Here is a 21,059-nt window from a genome sequence, read left to right as displayed (position 1 = left end):
TGAACAATTTAATTCCATCTGTCTATTGGATGACTAGGCTATTTAGTTGTTTCATATTGGTGTGCTGTTTCCTCAATTTTTGAGTCCTTAACAGGTGTGTTTGTTTTTTTTTTAAATATTTCTAGTGCTGATGGGATGCTATTTGGTGCATTGGATAAATGCCCACTCTGCTCTGGTTCTTTGTGTTACTCTGGAGGCCGGTATCATTGTCATGGTTATTTGTCAGCATGGAGCAAGTGTTCATACTCAACAAAGGAACCAGTACGCCTTATGGAAAAATGGAAAATTCCTAAAGAAACGACTAACAAGTATCTTATAAAAGTATGCATATTTGTTGCATGAAAAATCATCAGCTGTCATCAATGCTGACTCAACTTTGTTCTACCTCTGAAGTGGTACAGGTCTCAAAAGACTAAGAAACCCGAAAGACTTCTTCCTCCCTCCGCTAGTAAGTCTGTCATTGGGCATACATCTGATTCATCTCAGCCATCCAATGATGACAAGTTGGAGAAATTAAAAGTTGCTATTGCTGGGAAATCCAGTGCAGATTTCGTAAGCTATTATTTTGTTTTATTAGTATGTCCACTTGTTGATTTCTTCTCTTGGCAAATATATACTTTTTAATGGACATTAGAGGTTGTATTTAGGTGGTCTTGTTGCCCAAGTGAACTTTGTTAACTGTTTATCACATAATGATTTTGCACTTGTTAAAGTAATTTGTATTTTTACATGTAGGAAGAACTGAAACCAAAACTTGAGGCAGCTGGAGTAAAATTTCATATGAAAATCATGAAAGGTTATTTTCCCAAGTTTTATTAAAACTATCTGCATGCCACTCTTGTTATCGAATGTGTTCATACTTTGAACGATCAGTGACTTTTTTTCATCAATGTAGATACTAGCTGTTTGATATGGAGTGGTGAGGTGAACAATGATGATCCTCAAATAAAAAAAGCAAGGTTATCCTAGACTGTATCTCTCACTTTTTCTGTCTCTCTCTACTCTTAACCATTATGGGTCTATCCAAATCAAAGGTTTGACAAGGCTTTATCCTACTTTACAGGAGGATGAAATTGCCCATTGTTAGGGAAGATTACCTTCACGGATGCATTAGAAAGCAGAAGAAGCTTCCTTTTGACTCGTACAAGATTGAGGTTGCTTCAGAAACCTCAAGAAGCGGTGTTGTCACTGTAAAAGTGAAAGGAAGAAGTGCTGTGCATGAGGCTTCTAATTTGCAGGAAACTGGTCATATTTTAGAAGTTGGACAAAGCATCTATAACACTACTTTAAATATGTCTGATCTTTCTACTGGTATAAACAGGTAGTTTCATTTGTTTTTTAAAAAACATGTTAATTAGTGTTATCCTGCTTAGCTTCTATTTTTTTTCTCCAAACAAGGATCTTTCTGTCATGATTGGTATGATAAGTTGAATGTGTATCATCATTTTATGGTGATCTCTGCTATTAAATTCCTTTCCTTAATTACCCTCTCCTACTTGTTTCTTTATTTCCTTCCAATTTAGATCCATCATAAAAATTGTTATTCTTATTTTTCTTTGGCTTGTAAATTAACTCTTACTGTATTTTTTATTTTTATTTTTTGTTTGTGAAGTTACTACATCCTTCAGATAATCCAACAAGATAATGGTTCAGACTGCTGTGTTTTCCGGAAGTGGGGACGAGTTGGCAATGATAAAATTGGAGGAATGAAATTTGAATGGATGTCAAAATCAGATGCAATTCAGCAATTTAAACATATATTTCTTGAGAAGACAGGGAATCCGTGGGAAGCATGGGAACAGAAGATTAACTTCCAGAAGCAACCTGGAAGATTTTACCCACTAGATATTGTAGGTGTTTAGTGGATGATGACTTGTTTGTCAATTCCTTTATGAAGCTAGTCCTGTATTTGCCTGTTTAGTGGGCTTATAAGCTTTTTCATTTTTAGGATTATGGTGTCAAACAAGCTCCAAAAAAGAATCCATCTAACCTGAAAAGCCAGCTTGAACCTCGGTTGTTCGAATTAATGAAAATGCTTTTTAATGTTGAAACCTATAGGTAAGTGCTGTTCATTCAGATTGTCCATATTATGGGTTAAGTGCCTATAATTTTTCTCCATAAACCTTTTAGGTCTGCAATGTTAGAATTTGAGATCAATTTGTCTGAAATGCCACTCGGAAAGCTAAGCAAGGAGAATATTCAAAAAGGTGAGCCTTTTTGCTAGTGTACCATAACAATGTAACCAATATTGTTGTACGAAAATGCTGATAACTTTTCTAGTCTGCTAAGTTCCCTTTTGCCTTTCAGGATTTGCAGCATTAACAGAGATACAGAACTCGATTTGCAACACTACATATGCTCCAGCTGTTAAAGAAAGCTTGATTGTTGATGCTAGCAATCGATTTTTTACCTTTATCCCCTCCGTCCATCCTCATCTGATACAACATGAAGATGACATCAAGGCAAAGGTGGGGTTTTAAGCATATAAATGCTACTATCATTTCTTCATACTTTATCATAACTGCATTTGAGTATGTTTTTTTTTTTTGACGTGCATATATATTTTCTGGTTGGCACTCATTATGGCTTTTCTTTTCTTTTCTTTATTTTTTTGGAGTTTTAGATTTTTGTCATTTTTGCTAATAATGTAAAGTTTATTTTGATCCAGGTTATGGGTTGGCTTGATGCTAATTTCTTTTGTAGGCCAGACCAGTACTGACTTGGTGTTGGTCCATGCTGACAGGCATTGATTGACATCGGTTGACACTGATCATGCTAAACCTTGATTTGGGAAAACCCAAATCCTTCAGTCCCCAAAAGGAGACATATACAAGTTTCAAATTTATTGCAGATAGATTTCAATTGTATAATGGTATTGAGTACCTTGTTAGCCGGAGACTATTAAAAATTCATTAGTTGAACCCTTGCTAATACCAAAATCATCCATCACCTAACATATGGGTGGTGGCATGTAAACTAGGAAATTAATCCTAAAAGTCTTAGATTTTTGAAAAGTTTAGTTTGGTAAGATCTCTTTAGGAGAAGTCTATTTTAGTAAGTGTTTAAGGTGATAATTGTTTAGTTTGAGGGTGTTAAATAGATTTGGTAAGTATTTAAAAGAAATACTTTTGGTAAGAGTTTAATCTGGATTTATTTATTTCATAATTTACAATTTGATTATTTCCTAGTTTCTTTTAGGTTCGGGTCTATAAAAGAGATCTAGTTCTTTAATGCTTGACATTTTCAATTTTTCCTCTTAATATTTGTGAGTTCTTTGTGTGAATAATTCTCTGACATGCCACATCAATTTCATCTCAAGTCTCTAAATGAGTTTCAGGTTTTATTTTGGTGCTGCATCAAGTTGGTATCATTTCAAATTCCTTTATGTTTGTTGAATCTGCTGATGGCCGTATCCTTATTTGCACCTACACTCACCTATTTCTCTACTTGCTAGAAACCATGCGAGGTCACTGACAAGTGATGAAACTTGCTATAATGTTAATTGACCCCCCACAAACCCCCCTTGCTCATAGCCTACTAATTTCAACTTGGTCTACTATCTGCTTGAAGAGCGCTTTCTGCCTCATCTCAATGTTGTGGTCGACCAAGAAAGGACTCACTCATCCATTCCGCAGCTAAATCTCCTACCCAATTGTCATGCCAATCATATCCTCTTTGTCACCACCTGTCTTGCAACTTCTAGCCATTGTGAATCACACTTGAAACGATCCTCACTTAGCCCTTTGTTTCTCCTATGTAGATCCCTTTTGTCTCTATCAATTAGTATTGTAAAAGGCGGTAAGTGGTGGTGAGGCGGTAAGTGATCGCCTACTGTCTAGACAGTGCTTAGGCGGTTGAATTTTTTTTAGAGTTCCTACAATACAAAAATCTTTCTACATGGCCATTTTTTATGATGTTTATGCATAAATAAGTTCCTACAATATAATACAATTTATATAAGGTATAAATAAATATATAAATGCAACTAACAAGATAATTAATAAAAATTTATCATTATATTAATAATAAAAAAGTAATATCACTACTTATACCAAAAGTTTAAGATTAAAATTCAAAATTTCAATCCAACATGGTAACAAGTCAACCAGGACTAGACTAAACATAACTAATCTTCTAAATCATCTACACATATACCATCAACTATATCCATAATCCTCTCATCATCAGACTTAAAAGTCAACATCTTCTTCATTCTCCTCCTCCGATGTATCTAAATCCGCATCAAGTTCTCTAATGGGGATGTTCCTTGCGCTCCTCTTTGGTTGTAGCATTTCATCTGCTCCCAAGGCCTCCACTACCATTCTCCAAGTCCCAAACCTGCTGACCCCATCTTCATCACCACCATCAACAAGCCAACCTTGAGCTTCACTTGCTTGAGAGGATAGAAACAAATCTCCACCCATTTCTTTTTTGCTCTTCATGAGATTTGCGTTGAATTTGGCATATACAAGATCATTTAATCTTGATGTCTCGAGCCTATTCCTCTTCTTAGTATGCATCTAAATAATTAGAAAATTATTAAAATTAAAGAATAGATAACATAATTTATGAATTGCTACTTACCCCTTCAAATTGACTCCAATTTCTTTCACACCCGGATGAACTATTTGTCAAAGAGAGAAATCACATTGCTATTTTTTTGTAAGTTTGGAGTGTCACTACCATAATTGGACCACCATCCAACTTAAAAATGTAAAGAAGCAAAAAAATAATAAATTCAAAAATAAGTAAAAGAGACATGCATGTTAGTGAATAGAAATAAAAGAAGAGATTTACCTGGATCAAAGTCATGGTACACATCCACTTTCTCATATGCCGTGACTATCATTTTTCTTCCAAAGTTTTCGGATTTACTCTTATACTTCAACAATTCATCATTAAAAATGGTAGATTGTATGCTCTTGTTGGACACAATTTATGAACTTATTCACATTTTATATTCTTGGATCTTTGAAGTAAAATATTAGATTCAACAAGTAAGCGACATAATACAAAGAATTATCAAGTCTACCCTTAAACTTCTTATCATTAATCTTCAAAATAGGGATGTCATTTTATTCTTTTTTTGAAAGTCTTTCTAATATCTTTCTTAGCTTGTTTAAGTGCATCCAAGGGCTTTTTGCCACTATCAATGAGGCATAAAACTTTCACTAAAGGAGTAAAAACATTCAAAGCCAAAGAAACACTATTTCAAAAAGAGATACTTGTTACCGTCGTCTCCACCGCTTTCCCCTTCACACTAAATTTTGTGTTACTCCACTCCTCAGATGTAAACATAAGTCTCAATTGATCTTTCATGCTTTTGAGACTTTCCAATGTCAAAAATGAAGTAACAAATCTAGTCACCCTGGGCCTCACAATATCTCTCTTTTTGGTATATTTTCTCATAATAGCCAAAGTTCTATCATATGCATAGATGAATATTGTTAGAACCTTTGCTTTTTCAAGTATTCCGCTAAACTTGAGTAGCTTTTCAATTGCTTCAAGCATGAGGTTGATTGTATAAGTCACACAAGATGTCAAAAAAAAATTGAGGTCGTGTAACCTTCAATAACTCCGCAACTGTCATATTGTTTATCGCATTGCGCGTTACTACTTGAACCACATGTTGAGGGTCAATTTCATTGATGTATTTTAACACAAACTCAAAGATGCAAGTCCCGGTTGTAAGGATCTAGAGCGCTAAACATGCAGAAAGCGCAACAGAAAAACTAACTAGATCCTTTTCAGAAGATCCATGCGAAGGAAAACCATATACTAAGTTTGTTAAAGGGCATTATACTTTTGTTGCATGAACACGAACTCCTGACGACAACTTTATCCTCGGTGTATCTCAGCACGATTAAGTGGCCGCGCTTCTACGGTATCCACATGAATCATCCGTCGCACGAACACGACTTCGGAGAAGAACCACCTTCTTGCGCTAGCAAGCAAGAGTGGTTCGGCCAAGCATGAAGGAGGAAGGAGAAGCTCAAGAGTCACATTTTTCATCTCATGAAAAATTCAATCAAACAAAAACTATTTATATTCATCCAATGAATATCAAGGGTTTTTCTCTTTGTCTTCCTCTTAATGAGTTAGATTATTATATTGGATTAACCATTAATCCAATAAGTTATTAACCGAATTAGCCTAATCATCTCATAATTGGCTCTTAGGGCTAATGTTAACAATCTCCCACTAGCACTAGTGCCAATCATTACAAAGATGACCCTAACACTTTGGATTAACCCATTATACTTAAGATCCTTAGTATTTTAGTCAAACTAAAATATACATCTCCAAACGAACATATTCTTTGTGTGTGACCCAATAGACTCCCGTAACTAGAGCCGTCAAACGGACCAACCCGTAGCGGGGCGGGCCAACCCGCCAAAAACCCAACATTTGGCGGGGCGGGGCGGGCCGACCCACCATCCCGGCGGACTACAAAATCTTCAACCCAACCCAATTCAAGGCGGGCTGCGGGTTAAGCGGGCCAACCCGCGGGCCTGTAAAAAATAAAAATAATAAAAAAAATAAACTAATCAATATGAAAAATCATCACAGATAAGTGATAATTATTCTCATCCAGCACTGTTTACTTCATTACAAAACTGCAGTGACTATTTGAAGACTCCAAAATCCAAATCCTTCATACTAAAATACAAAACTGCAGTGGTTACTTATTTTATATTTTCATATTCCATGGTGTAGACTACAAATTCTAAATTCTAATGCAGACTTCGAATTTCAATCCAAAAGACCAGAATTCCAGAATCCAGATTTTAATTTCCAATTACGGTCTACAACTTACAAAATTGCAAATCTACACCATAAAATAATTAACTAACTAAGAGATACCACTTAAAGAGATTACACAACAACATTACATCTACAACAAGTAAGCACTACTACACCAGTACACCACAACCACAGTCCGTAGGTCCACAACCACAATCCACAGCAATCAGCAAGTCATTAGTCAACAATACTACCAAAACATAACAACATTACATTTTTAGCAACTCAGCAAATAAGCATTACTCCACCAAAGCCACAGTCCGCACTCCGCAGGTCCACAGACCACAGCAATTAGCAAGTCAACATACTGCCAAAATATAACAGCATTACATTTACAACAACTCCGCAAGTAATTGTAAGCACTACTACAGCATAGTCACAGTCCGCAGGTCCACAAACCACAGCAATTAGCAAGTCCACAATACTGCCAAAACATAAAATAAAACTGAAACGAAAAATTCAATGACTCTAACACAATATTTTTTAAATTCTATCAATAACATCATCCACATTAATTTCTTCTGATCCTCCTTCATCTCTTTTCTCTTCATTGATATCCTCTTCTAGAGTATTTGATTCTTGCTTAGAGAATGTTGTTTTGATACTTGCATTATCTTCATTATCTTTATCTGCATATAAAATATAGAAGGATGAAGATAATTAAAAAATAAAATAATAATAAAATAGTATATCAACTAAGTTAAAAACATAACTAAAATAAATAAAATTACCAATAGCATAATCATGTAACCAATTGCGAGTGCAAATAAGAGCTTGTACTTTTTCATGAAGGGTGCAACTTCTATACTTGGTAAGTACACGAGCACCAATGGAAAAAGCTGATTCTGATGCAACAGTAGTTATAGGAATAGCTAAAACATCACATGCCATTAGTGCAAGTGTTGGATATCGATGCTTTTGATTCTTCCAATGCTCCAAAATATCCAAATCTTGATAATAAGCAAATTCAAGTTTTGGCTCCTCTAAATAGAGATCCAATTGAGATTTTCCAGCACTTGTAATTGTTTGGCTCTCATATGCCATCATTTCCTGCATTAATTGAAATAGTAGTGAAAAAAATTATAAATCAATCAGAGAATACAAGGAAAAAAAATATTAGAGTACTTACATCAAAGATTCTTTTGTTCTTTCCCTTAACTCCTCCTACACTTTGTGAAAGTGTATGTGTGGTAGAAGATTGTGGTTGTGAAGAACTTGTATTGTTCGTATTAGAATACTGGTCAAAAAGCTTATACAATTTTGTCTTCACAAGATCCATCTTCTTTTGGCATTTAAGAGCATCACTTTCAACCTTTGAATAAAAAAACTCCAACATCGAAAGCTTTATTCGTGGGTCAAGAATAGCTCCAAATGCAAGCACCATGCTATATTGAGTCCAATACTTGTCAAACTTCTCCATCATTTTTTTACACATACAACTTATCACCTCATCTTCATTCAATAAGTTTTCCTTTAACAAAACTTCAATTTTCCAGACTTGCATAAAAAATAAATTTGATGTAGGATAAGAAGAACCAGAGATTAAATTAGTAGTGTCATAAAATGGCTCAAGGAACTCACATATTTTCTCTCCTCTTTTCCACTCTTCACTTGAAGGACAATATTTATAATTCTTGTCATTGAATTGAAGAGAAGCAAAAGCTTTTTTATATTTGATGGCACTATCCAGCATTAAATATGTTGAGTTCCAACGAGTAGACACATCCAATCGCAAGCCAATACTAGTATCAATGTTACCAACTGCTTGTACACACTCTCCAAATTTCTTCATCCTAGTCTCTGAACCTTTAACATACTTGACCGACTCTCTAATTTTATTCAAAGCCACAGTAGCCACTTTCAAACCTTCTTGGACAATGAGATTCAATATATGAGCAGAACAACGAACATGAAAAAATTCACCGTCACATAATAAACTATCATGCAAAGAGAGTTGCTCTTTCAAATGAACTTGCATGTTATCGTTACTAGATGCATTATCCAATGTCAAAGAGAAAACCTTTTTCTCAATTCCCCATTCCTTCAAATATTCAAACAATTTTGCAGCTAATTCAACTCCTGAGTGTGGAGGGGGCATATGAGAAAAACTAAGTATTTTACTATTCAATTTCCAGTCATTATCAACAAAATGGGCAGTCAAACAAATATAACCCTCACTAGTGCACGCTGTCCACAAATCTGAAGTTAAACAAACTCTATTCTGAATAGTAGTCAAAACATACTTGAGTTTTTCTTTCTCCTTCAAATAGATTCGGTTAATATCAGAAACAAGAGTATTTCTAGAAATGCAAGCAACATCAGGATTTATGTACTTCATCCAAGTTCTAATACCATCATACTCAACAAATGAAAATGGTAAATCATGTCTGATGATTGCACAAGCCAGTAACTCACGTGAAAGCTTTTGATTTATTTTCTTAAATCTCATCTTCCCATCTTGATCAAGAACCATTTGTCCTACATCATTAAACTTTAATTTGTCACAAATTTTAAGATGACGCCACAACGTAGAAGTTCCATATTGTTTACCCCCACACTTGTACTGTTTTTTACATCCAATACATTCAGCTTTATCTATACTATCAACCCCTTTGATTTTCTTAAAATACACCCAAATATCAGAAGTTTCTTTGGACCTTTTAATTGACCCCTTGTCATGCTTAGCACTTTCCAATTCATCATCTAAAATAACAGTTTGCTTTTGAGAAGTAGAGTCCATTACAAAATCAATCTGAAATACAATAAATAAATTTAGTTTCTAATAAAACCAATCAAACAAAACTCTAAATGTTAATAGCAGAATAGCATAAATTCATTTTTGTGTTAGCCCTCTGGACTACAGTCTACAGAACAAATCAATCAAAAGAAATGTTAAAACAATCAACAAATGCAGAACAGCAGAACAAAAGAAATGTTATCAACACACTAGATAATGTTAAAACAATCAACAAATGTAGAACAACAGAACAAAAGAAATGTTATCAACACACCAGATATGTTGCGTATCAAAAGAGAGAACTAGTATTGCTATTGCAGAAGAACAAATTGTTCTGAACAATTAACAAATGCTAAAACATTAGAGAATACTAGAATAGGGGCTGCAGATTACTGGAAAATAGAAAGAAATTAGGAAAGGAAGCTAAAAATCTTACCTCAAAGTCTCAAATAAGAGCTTGGAGAGTCGGAACTTGGATTCAAGCTTATCGCCTATTGAAAATTTGAAATCGGACTGCCTTCTTTAAACACTCTGCTCTCTGCACTCTCACGCGGCTACGGGGAGATGTTGATGCAGATGCGCACGAGGCGGAATGTCACTCGTTCTACTCCACGGAGGCACGGACCACAGACACGGCCCACGGGGAGGCGCTAGGAGACGGGCGCTGATGAGGGATGTGTGCGACTGTGCTAGCACGAGGTAGGCGGCGATTCGACGGCAGGTGCTTGCAGGTTGCAGCGTGTGCGCCTGCAGCTGCGACTTTGCAAGTGGAGCTGTGGAGGTAGGCGGCGAGCCGGCGACAGACGTGAGACGACAGTGGAGATGTGGAGGAGGAGCTGTGGAGGTAGGCGGCGAGCCGACGACAGACGTGAGACGACAGTGGAGCTGTGGAGGTAGGCGGCGGCGATTCTGTCTAACAGTCGAAGGCTCGAATCGATCTCAAAGTGGTGCCGGCGGTGAGAAATAGGGTTTAGGATTTTAGGTCTTTAGCTTTATGTTCACAGTTCACTGTAGCTACAGTGATGGTTGAAATCTCAACCGTTGGATATCTAGCTTTAATTTTTAAATATTGCTTGCTTTTTTTTTTATCCAGCCCGCGGGCCAACCCAAGCCCGCCATGGGTTGGCCCGCCTTGACCCGCGACCCGCGCGGGCTGATCCATTTAGGCCCGCCAGATGATGGGTTGATAAATTTTCAACCCAACCCATTTAAATTATTTGGCGGGGCGGACCAACCCGACGGGCCTAACCCAAATTGGCGGCTCTACCCGTAACGTTGGCAATGGTATCTAAAACCACTTTAGATACATAAACAATGTGTGACATTTAGCAAGGCATCATTGCTACCTAAGTGACGAGAATGTCGAGATCCGACATAATCTTTCCGTGTTTATTATCTTGTATGACTCAATCCTTCTATCCTTGATATCTAGATTGATCAATGAAACATAGACCGTGTCATCCTCTTATCAATCTGTGTTTCTTGATCTCTAAGTAGACACATTCAAATAAATAAGCTCAATATCTCATATTGACTCATTTGAGCATGTCCATATATTCTTGTGTTTACTAATCAAGGGGCCTACAAATATCGCTTCCGTTATATAGAAGGAATATATCCCATCTACATCACTCACATCCCTTCGCATAACTTATTACATACCTAGTAATTGACTATATAGTCTATCTTGTTACAGATGCCGTTTGCTGATACCAAAGTACATAGCTCCTTATGTAGGGAACCGTAGTGACTTTAGGTGTAAGGAGTATTCATACCAATAGTCACTATAAGAATGTTTGTGACACTAGTATAACGATCCATGAAACATCTCATGACGGGTCAATTCAGTACATATTCTCTAATATATACCCATGTGTCAACGTGATATCTCATATCTATGACTTGTGGGATTAAGTCATTAATTGTCCTACATGCTAGTCTCAATGCATTAATATTATCCTTGCATATTAATGCTTGACCAACAATAGTTACGAGTAATGTCTATATATATCTACGGACTTCCACTATCAATTCAACTAATTGATATGCTGTATACTAGAACCTACTACCCTAGGACATTATTATACTTCTTCATCTGCCATAGATTTGAAGTAAAGATAATAACCATAACCTTTGCCCTTTTTATTAATGAAATATAATACAAAATGTCTTAAGTCATTCAACTCTTGATTGACTTTTAGGATTTACACTAACAATCTCCTTATGTCACTAGTACTAATCACTGAGATATCTAATACTCATTGACCTAGTGTGTCCACCATGCTTTTTCTGTGCCAAAGCTTTGGTCAAAGGATCCGTAATGTTAGCATTAGTCGATACTCTGCATATCGTCTTATCTCCTCTATCGATGATCTCTCAAATGAGATGGAACTACCGTAATATCTAATACCTAGCACCACCATTTAAGTAAAATACATATCCTAACTACGATCTGAAATCATGCTTGTCAGTTTGGAAACTAGCATCGGTGTAACCCTTTGCAGCAAGCTTTTCATTGTCTCCAAAGATCAAGAAATAATCTTGAGCTTTTATCAAGTACTTAAGAATATTCTTGACTGCTATCTAGTGACTTTCACTTGGATCTGATTGGTATCTGCTCGTCATGCTTAACGCATACGAAATATCAGGATGAGTACATGATATATCCTATAGCAGACGCATAAGGAATCTGATCCATGCAGTTCCTCTCTTCCTTAAAAGAGGGGTATTGTGTCTTTGAAAGGCTCATACCATGTGACATCGACAAAAACCGTTACTTGGAATTTTGTATGGCAAAATGATTAAATACTTTGTCAATATATGTACTTTGACTTAGATCAAGCAATCTCTTAGATCTATCTCTATAGATTTTGATGCTTAAAATGTAGGCTGCTTCACCTAAGTCTTTCATTAAAAAATAATTCCCAAGCCATGCCTTACTGCAGTGTAGGGATATCATCTATAACGAGAAGTATGTCATTTACATATAATATGAGAAAGATGAATATGCTCCTACTAACCCTCTTGTAGACATAAGGTTCATTTTCATTCTTGATGAAACCAAACACTTTGATTGCATCATCGAATCGAAGATTCCAGCTACTAGAAGCTTGTTTTAATCCATAAATGGATCTATGCAATTTACATACCTTTTCAGCATGCTTTGGATCTATAAAATCCTTAGGTTGTGTCATGTACATATCCTCGAGTAGATTTCCATTAAGAAATACAATTTTGATATCCATCTGCCAGATCTCATAATCATAGTAAGCTGTAATAACAAACATGATCTGAATAGACTTGAGCATTGCAACTGGTGAAAAGGTTTCATCATAGTCTATACCATGAATCTGCTTGAATCATTTAGCCACTAATCTACCTTTATAGGTATGCATAAGAACATCCATGTCAACCTTCACTTTGAAGACCCACTTTGGTTTGATCCCTTCAGGTGGATCAACTAAAATTCATACTTGATTAGTGTACTTGGATTCTATTTTAGATCTCATAGTTTCTAGTTATTTCTCAGAATCTGGTCCTGTATAGCTTCCTGATAAGATGTAGGCTCATTGAGACCAACAAGCTCTATATCACCGTGGTTAGACAGAAAAGAATATCTGGTCGACGACGAGGTTGACGATGGGTTCTATTGGATCTGCATAGAGGTTTTTCTACTTGAACTGGTTGTTGCTCCATAATTTTTTACGGTGTAATAAAATCATGATCCACAATATCTCGTGGTACCTGTTAGGGGTGTCAAAAATGAACCCGACCCGACGACCCAACCCGAGTCGACCCGAAAAAAATCAAGTTCGGGTTGGACATTTTCGGGTTCGGGTCGGGTTCGGGTTGGAGGGTTGGAGAGTTAAAAATTTTCGGGTCGGGTCGGGTTCGGGTTGACTTAAATATAGGGTTTTGTGGGATTTTTTTGGGGTTAAATCAAATTTTATTTTAAAAATTTAGATGTTTTTATATATATTAATATCATGTTTGTATGATATGATGGAGTATTGAGATAAAAGTGAAGAATTATAGGGAAAATAGCTCAAAAAAGTCGCTTTGAATCGGATTTTCGGGTTATATGGGTCGGGTTCGGGTTGATCGGGTTGGTCGGGTTCGGGTTTAGGTGTTTTGGGTTGAACTCGGGTTCGGGTCGGGTTCGGGTTCGGGTTCGGGTTAAAAAAAACAAAAAAAAAAATCCAACCCGACCCGACCCACCCGAATTGACACCCCTAGTACCTGTTCAATTTTCATCAAGATTTCGGTGCTAGTTTGTATATCTTGAATTTCTTCAAGATTGACTTTACTTCCACAAGTTTTTCTAGAAATAAATTCCTGTTCTAGAAATACACCATTTCTTGCAACAAACACTTGCCTTATGTGGAATTATAAAAATAATATCCCTTTGTTTCCTTGGGATATCCTATAAAATAACACTTATCCGATTTGGGTAAGCCGCACAACCTCAAATCTTCATGAAAGACATCTTGGGACTCTTCCCAGTCCATATCGTATATGATGTCTTTATGACAGCCTTGGATGGAACATGGTTAAGTGTGAAAACAGTCGTTTTTAGAGCATGTCCCAGAAGGAAGTAGGAAGATCTGTTTGACTCATCATTAATCATACCATATCTAATAAAGTATGATTTTTTCCTTTCTGATACACCATTCCATTGTGGTGTTTCAGGTGGAGTAAGTTGTGATATGATCCCACACTCAACAAGATGATCATAAAACTCTTGGCTAAGATATTCCCCACCTCGATCTGATCGAAACATCTTAATACGCTTATCAAGTTGGTTTTGTACTTCATTCTTGAATTCTTTGAACTTTTTAAAGGATTCTGACTTATATTTCATTAGATACACAGTCGTATCAACTGACATCAGTGAAAGTAATGAAATACTGATAGGTTTTTCTAGTTGCTATTTTGAAATGGCCACATACATCAGTATGTATGAGTCCTAACAAATCATTAGCTATTTCGTTGTGTCCTCTAAATGGAGTCTTAGTCATCTTGCCTTGAAGATAAGATTTAAATGCCTCATATAATTCAAAATCAAATGAGTCCAAAAGTCTATTCTTATGTAGTTGGGATATACGACTCTCATTTATGTGACCTAAGTGACAATGCCAGAGATATGTTTGGTTTAAATTATTAGATTTGAACCGTTTTGTATTTATGTTATGGATTGAGTTTTCAAAGTCTAGAACATAGAGTCCATTCAGAAGATGTACACTATAATAAAACATTTCATTTAAATAAACAGAACAACATTTATCCTTTATTATCATTGAGAATCCTTTCTTGTCTAAACAAGAAATAGAGAGAGATAATGTTCTTAGTTAAGGCAGACACATAACAACACTCTTCTAGTTCTAAAATAAGCTTAGTGGGTAAAGATAAGAAATATGTTCCTACAACTATAATAGCAATTATTGCGCCATTGCCTACTCGTAGGTCCCCTTCGCCCTTTGTCAATGATCTACTATTTCTCAACCCTTGCACATAGTACAAATGTGAGATGCACACTCGGTATCTAATATCCATGAAGAAGAAATAGATAGATTGATTTCTATAACATATATATCCGAGACAGAAGTCTAACTTCTCTTCCTTTCACTTCCCCTAGGTACAACTCGCAGTTCTTCTTCCAGTGTCAGGTTTCACCACAGTGAAAGTAAGTTCCTTCCTTAGCAACCCCACTTTTGGGTTTCAATGCATGACTCTTGTCCTTGCTTTTGGCTTGGGTCTTACCCTTATCTTTGAGCTTCCATTTGCGTTTGCCCTTTGACACCATCAAAATGGTACTAGGCTTTGCCTTTTTAAGGTTGAGTTCAGCCGTTCTCAACATGCTCAACATCTCAGACAACAATTTGTCAATTTCATTCATGTTATAATTAATGACAAATTAACTGTAACTCTCAGACAATGACTGCAGAATAAAGTCAGTGGCCAATTTGGCCCAGTGGAAATCTCAATTTTTGTAGGTTCTCCACATACCCAATCATTTTGAGCACCTAAAGCCTTACGAGACTTCTTTCTTGCATTTTGCATTGATATAGAGCCTTATAGATCTCAAATATCTTATACCTTGCCTGTCTTTGATATAGTTGTCTAAGATATTCAACTATAAGCATCCATGTTCTTATGTTGCTTCTGAAGCTTAGAATTCATGGTGACAAACATAAGGCATGATACATCTAATGCATTATCTTGATGCTTCTTATAAGAATCCTTATCAGCTCCAGTGGCAGTAATAGGGTGTTTCAGGAATGAGCTGCTCTATGACGTACAATTTTCTTTCTTCTTTGAGAATTATTCTCAAGTTTCTGTATCTGTCTAGGAAATTAGCTCCATTGAGCTTGTTCTTACCAAGGACAGATCGCAGAAAAAGAGTATTTGATGTACTAGATGACATGGTGAACTATAACAATAAAATGTAAAAATAAGTATAATATTCAGATCATTTAATTATGCCTTTAATTAAATGATTCTCTCACTGAATTGTAAAACTTAGTAGGAGCAAGTCATGGATGTGGTTTTACCCACACTAGTAGTTTCAACCCTCAAAACAATGACATTCAAGTGGGACAAGATCCATATTATACCTCATCTTGAGTTAGCTTTGGCTAATCGCCCAAGACTTGTATATTTTAGGTACACAACTTTTACCAATTACATCATATGTAACTCTTGTATAGTTAGGTGAACAAGACTATTTGTTTGTTTTCCCATCTCATAAAATCCATATTATAACTCATCTTGAGTTAGCTTTGGCTAATCGCCCAAGACTAGTATAATTGAATTACATCGTATGAGATATGCCTCTAAATTCTCAATCCAATTAAGGTAACTTAGTTATGTCGCACCTAAAGTTCAACAGTCGGGCATCACAATTGTCCTGCCGCATTCTACCAAGATAAAATGAGTCATTTTGCTTTGGCAAACCTGACTACAAATGGTCAAGGTAGTAGTGAGTACCAAACTTTGGTAGGCATATTAAAAGAACCTAATTACAATTAAACTACACATGTATCACATACAATTATGGCATATCATGGCATACATCAACATATATGCTAAATAAGGCGTGACATGGTTATGACCCCGTCAACTACGATCTTCTCAAAGGCAATGAGAAGATCGAAAGGTCAACCTAGGTCAAAACATCTTCTCTAAGTACTTCCTTGGTCGTCGTGTGTTGTTGCCCTTCTTCCTTTTTTTACCATCGTCCAGCAGACTAGTTGTTTTCTAATTTGTACATTATAAAATCTAAAGAAACCTTAAGTTACATTTGAGGGTAGTCTAAATTTACAACAAAAATACAAAAGAAGAGAGGCACGACACGCAGACCATATTATGAATTACAACATACATATCCAATCATATCCGGGTTAACATTCACAATATTTTTATAACATAAAATCTACTATGATTTCAACAAATAATTATGAGCCACAATGCCACGACGGTCCCTGCTGCCCACAAAAATTGAGACCTTGCTGTTCACAATAGTTTGGCCGAAACCTTGCTGTTCACAACAGTTTTTGGTCGAGACCTTGGAAGTATTTTTTTATCAAACAAAATCGACTATTGCACGCATTCATAACATGTATGAAGATGCTATATCCTTTAGTTTGTTCAACATAAACTATTTCGTTCCCAATAAAAACAAAGACTCATAATCATGCAAATCACAGTAAACATCTCATGCAATATCTATATCACATATAAAAATCTAACTACAACTTAGTATACGCCTTCGTAAGTGACTCTGATACCACTGTAAGGATCTAGAGCGCTAAACACGCAAAAAGTATAGCGGAAAAACTAATTAGATCCTTTCCAAAAAATTCATGCGAAGGAAAAACCATATACTAAGTTTGTTAAAGGGAGTTATACTTTTGTTGCGTGAACACGAACTCCCGAATTCAACTTTGTCCTCGGTGGATCTTAGCACGATCAAGTGGCCGCGCCTCTACGGTATCCACACAAATATGTTTCGTTCGTCGCAGGAACACGGCTTCGGAGAAGAACCACCTTCTTGTGCTAGCAAGCAAGTGTGGTTTGGCCAAGCATGAAGGAGGAAGAATGAGAAGTTCAAGAGTCACATTTTTCATTTCATAAAAATTTCAATCAAGCAAAAACTATTTATATTCATCTAATGAATACCAAGAGTTTTTGTCTCTTTGTCTTCCTCTTAGTGAGTTGGATTATTATATTAGATTAACCATTAACCCAATAAGTCATTAACCTAATAAGCCTAATCATTTCATAATTGGTTTTTAGGGCTAATACTAACACCGGTATGTGCTTTCATGGATTGTTCAATAGAACCAAAGAATGAAGTACCTAGTTTGCAATTAACACAAATTCATAATGCTTCTCCTCTTGCGATCCGTCCATGCATCAACCATAATTGAACATCTATTTTTTTATCCATTCTCTTTCCTATTTTTTTAAAGATAATTTGGTTCAGTCAACTTCTTGTTTCAAAAGTAGCTCTCTTAGAAGATATTGACTTGGAGGTTTGTAGCCCGGACCAAATTGACCAACCGTCTCTACAAATTGTATAAAGCTTTGATTGCCAGTTGCATGAAAAGGAATCCCCGCCTCATAAATCCATCTTGCAAGGTACTCATGTACATCATTTGTGTTTTAATTAAGTTTATTTAAATTATCCCAATCATAGTTGGTTGATTAAAATTATTAATATAATGTATTTGATTAAACCCTAAGTTAAAAAAAAAAAAGAAAAAACCTAATTTTGATTTCTAACTTTTTGTTCCTTCGGAGGCTTGTGCAACGGACGCTTCGTTGAACCCGTTGCGTGGGCACGAATGCCTCGCTGGGTCCAGGCGACATCTGGATGCGTCATCGGGCCCGAATGTGTCGCCGGGCCCTGACGTCTGTGCTTGCATGAGCCTCCGAAGGAAGCAAAAACTTTGAAATTGAAATTAGGGTTTTCAAAACCTTACCTAATGACGACATCAGCAGCGATGATAGTTTGAGGCGGATGGGAAAGGAGTTGAGTTTTTTGAAATCAAAGCAACGAAGGCTTTTTATTTTAACCTACGTGTTTTACCTTGCCTTAAAAGCCGTCTCTGACAAAAGCGGGGCAGGTGAGGTACGCTTCCTGCCTCGGCGCCGACTAGGTAAGCGTCTCCAGTGCCATTTAGAATACTACTATCGGTCCCGCAACTTCTTGCCATGGAAAGTTAGTTGTGAATCATACTTGAAACCATCTTTAGTTAGCCCTTTGTTTTCCCTACGTAGATCTATTGGGTGCACCACTATCTGGTGCAAAATCAACCATCGTTGATCTCTTCTCTTGGCAGTCGCACACTCTAACAACATCTCCAAACTTGTTACCTACTCTCTTTCCCAATCACACAACTGTGGTTGGTTCTCTGCGAGACTGAGGTCTAGATCAAGAGAGGAAGTCTTTCTCATCTTGTGGCTTTAATAATAAAAAAAACATTTAGCATCAACCCAAAAATAAGTGATGAACCCTATCACCCATAGGGATTTGCTACGATATTTTGGATTCTACTTAAGGTAATCTAATCCAAGACAGATTACTGGAAGAAGAGTTTCAGAGCTAGTTCAAGACATTTTATAAGTATAATAGTGAAAAAGTAAAGGGAAAGACAAAGTCACCTTTCTATTCAATCAATTGACAAGACACGAGACATGGCAATTTCAACATCAAATAAACTCAGTTTGTCTTTATGAATTCATTCTTGTGCTTATCTTGTCACATTTTATAACTATTGTAGAGATTAGCACATCATCCTTGCCCCATGATTAATCTATACATTTTCTTATGCATCAAAAAGGACTAAAAATAATGAGAATAAAGTCAAGTCTCAAATTTTCAAACAATAGGAGAAACAAGATAAAGTAATTTCTCGTGTGTTAGTTTGGACGACTAAGCAAGAAGATACTAAGACATTATGATCGAGACTAAAACGATGACATTGCTATTTGTTATTCATTGGAAATGATCCATGGACATAGAGCAATGATTTACTTTAATAGAGGAATTTAAAGGCCCAAGGAGCAACTCCAAAAATATGAGACAAACGACAAGGTAACTGAAATTTTAGTTTATTTGATTCGTAATGATATATAGTGCAGGTTAGGAAATTACAAAGATGCAAGTGAGTTATGGAGTAAGTTGGCCAAGCTCCATGAAGATTTAACCTCAACGCAAAGAGCGGAAATCCCAAGAGGGAGATTCATTGGATCAAGAGTTTGAGGATTCGGAGGTCGATTCAACATTCGAGGATGAAGTTGAAGAAGCATCTATCTCAATGATCGATGGGGAAAGCTCATTGACTCCACCTCTAGAAAAGGTTAGATCCTACGTGGTAATCGATTGTGGTAAGACCAATCGATTGAGAGACATTTTTTAGCTCAAAAGAAACCTTAGAAAAGGGGTTTCGTGAAGAGTTTGCAACGCCGATTCTTGGAGATTTTGAAATGAAGTGTTGCTGCATCTTCGAGTTAACAAGAGATCAAGTAAGCAAGGTGTTCATTGTATTTGCATTTACTTTCTTGTTTCTTGTTGTGTTCTTGTGAGTATGAGCTTGTACGCGACTTCTTCGCCTTCGGAAAGTTTCCGAGAAGGAGAGTGTTCATAGTGGAGCTGTGAGCGAAGAGTGGATCCTTGGATTAGTCATCTTAAGGAGATGGATATCAAGTAAAATCCAAGTGTAGTGCATGTGGTGTCCAAGATTGAATCAAAGTTTCCGCTGTGTGTTCAAATAATGACGACAAGCTCAAGAGAAGTGATCGAAGCTATTCACCTCTAGCTCGCAAGTGTCCTAACGCATATGATGACAGATGATGTATGCAATTTGTATGTGTAGTTAAAAGAAAGTTGGATCATTTGAACCATTAAAAACTTAACCAATCTGGTATAAGATTCCAAGCTACCATGTACAATAGCTACTAGTAATTGTTAAATAGTTGTTTGTAAATGTTAAACACTTGATATATTAATTTATGCAATATTACACATATACAATCTATTTTACATTGTTGATTTATATTGATTATCATATGATTTATATATATTATTTTCTATGCGTTGAAATATGAGTTGGATATGCCAATAAATATACTTTATTTTCATATGTTAGGTATTTTTCTTATTATGAATGTTTTTAAATATTCTTTATGTTGACCACATATTCCTTCAAATTTTGGATATGCATTATGCAGTTGGTCTAACTATATATTGCCTATCATATGTTGTTTGGATTTGGAATTTTTTAAGGTACTCTCTTGGTTATTGTTTATAAGAATGCTAATGTTATTCTTAAACTATGCTACTCATACTCGTATTGGCATAAAGATTTCAACAAGTGTTAAGAAATATAAATATTAATGCATATAATATGTAGTATATAATGTAAATAATAATATAATGGTATATAAATTTTGTAGATATAACGTATATAGTTTAATGTTTAGGGTGTATTTATAGGTTATTTTTATATGCTAT

At 36.0% G+C, this 21,059-nt stretch overlaps 1 protein-coding gene across 2 annotated transcripts in view; it reads left to right on the top strand.

Annotated features, from left to right (window-relative positions):
• The window catches only part of LOC122047422 (poly [ADP-ribose] polymerase 1-like), a 57,424-nt gene that overhangs the window by 32,407 nt on the left and 3,958 nt on the right, over nucleotides 1-21,059 (top strand). For both annotated transcript variants that reach the window (XM_042608710.1, XM_042608711.1), the window contains exons 6-14: nucleotides 126-321; nucleotides 394-552; nucleotides 736-796; nucleotides 896-959; nucleotides 1,064-1,321; nucleotides 1,613-1,850; nucleotides 1,949-2,058; nucleotides 2,131-2,207; nucleotides 2,308-2,468. In XM_042608710.1, coding sequence (XP_042464644.1) covers nucleotides 126-321; nucleotides 394-552; nucleotides 736-796; nucleotides 896-959; nucleotides 1,064-1,321; nucleotides 1,613-1,850; nucleotides 1,949-2,058; nucleotides 2,131-2,207; nucleotides 2,308-2,468 — 1,324 coding nt within the window. The remainder of the gene's footprint in view (nucleotides 1-125; nucleotides 322-393; nucleotides 553-735; nucleotides 797-895; nucleotides 960-1,063; nucleotides 1,322-1,612; nucleotides 1,851-1,948; nucleotides 2,059-2,130; nucleotides 2,208-2,307; nucleotides 2,469-21,059) is intronic.

This window comes from Zingiber officinale, chromosome 2B (genome assembly GCF_018446385.1).
Source record: "Zingiber officinale cultivar Zhangliang chromosome 2B, Zo_v1.1, whole genome shotgun sequence".
In the NCBI taxonomy this organism is placed as follows: Eukaryota; Viridiplantae; Streptophyta; class Magnoliopsida; order Zingiberales; family Zingiberaceae; genus Zingiber; species Zingiber officinale.
The sequence above is the reverse complement of the archived record's forward strand: the minus strand, read 5'-3'. Positions and strand labels throughout refer to the sequence as shown.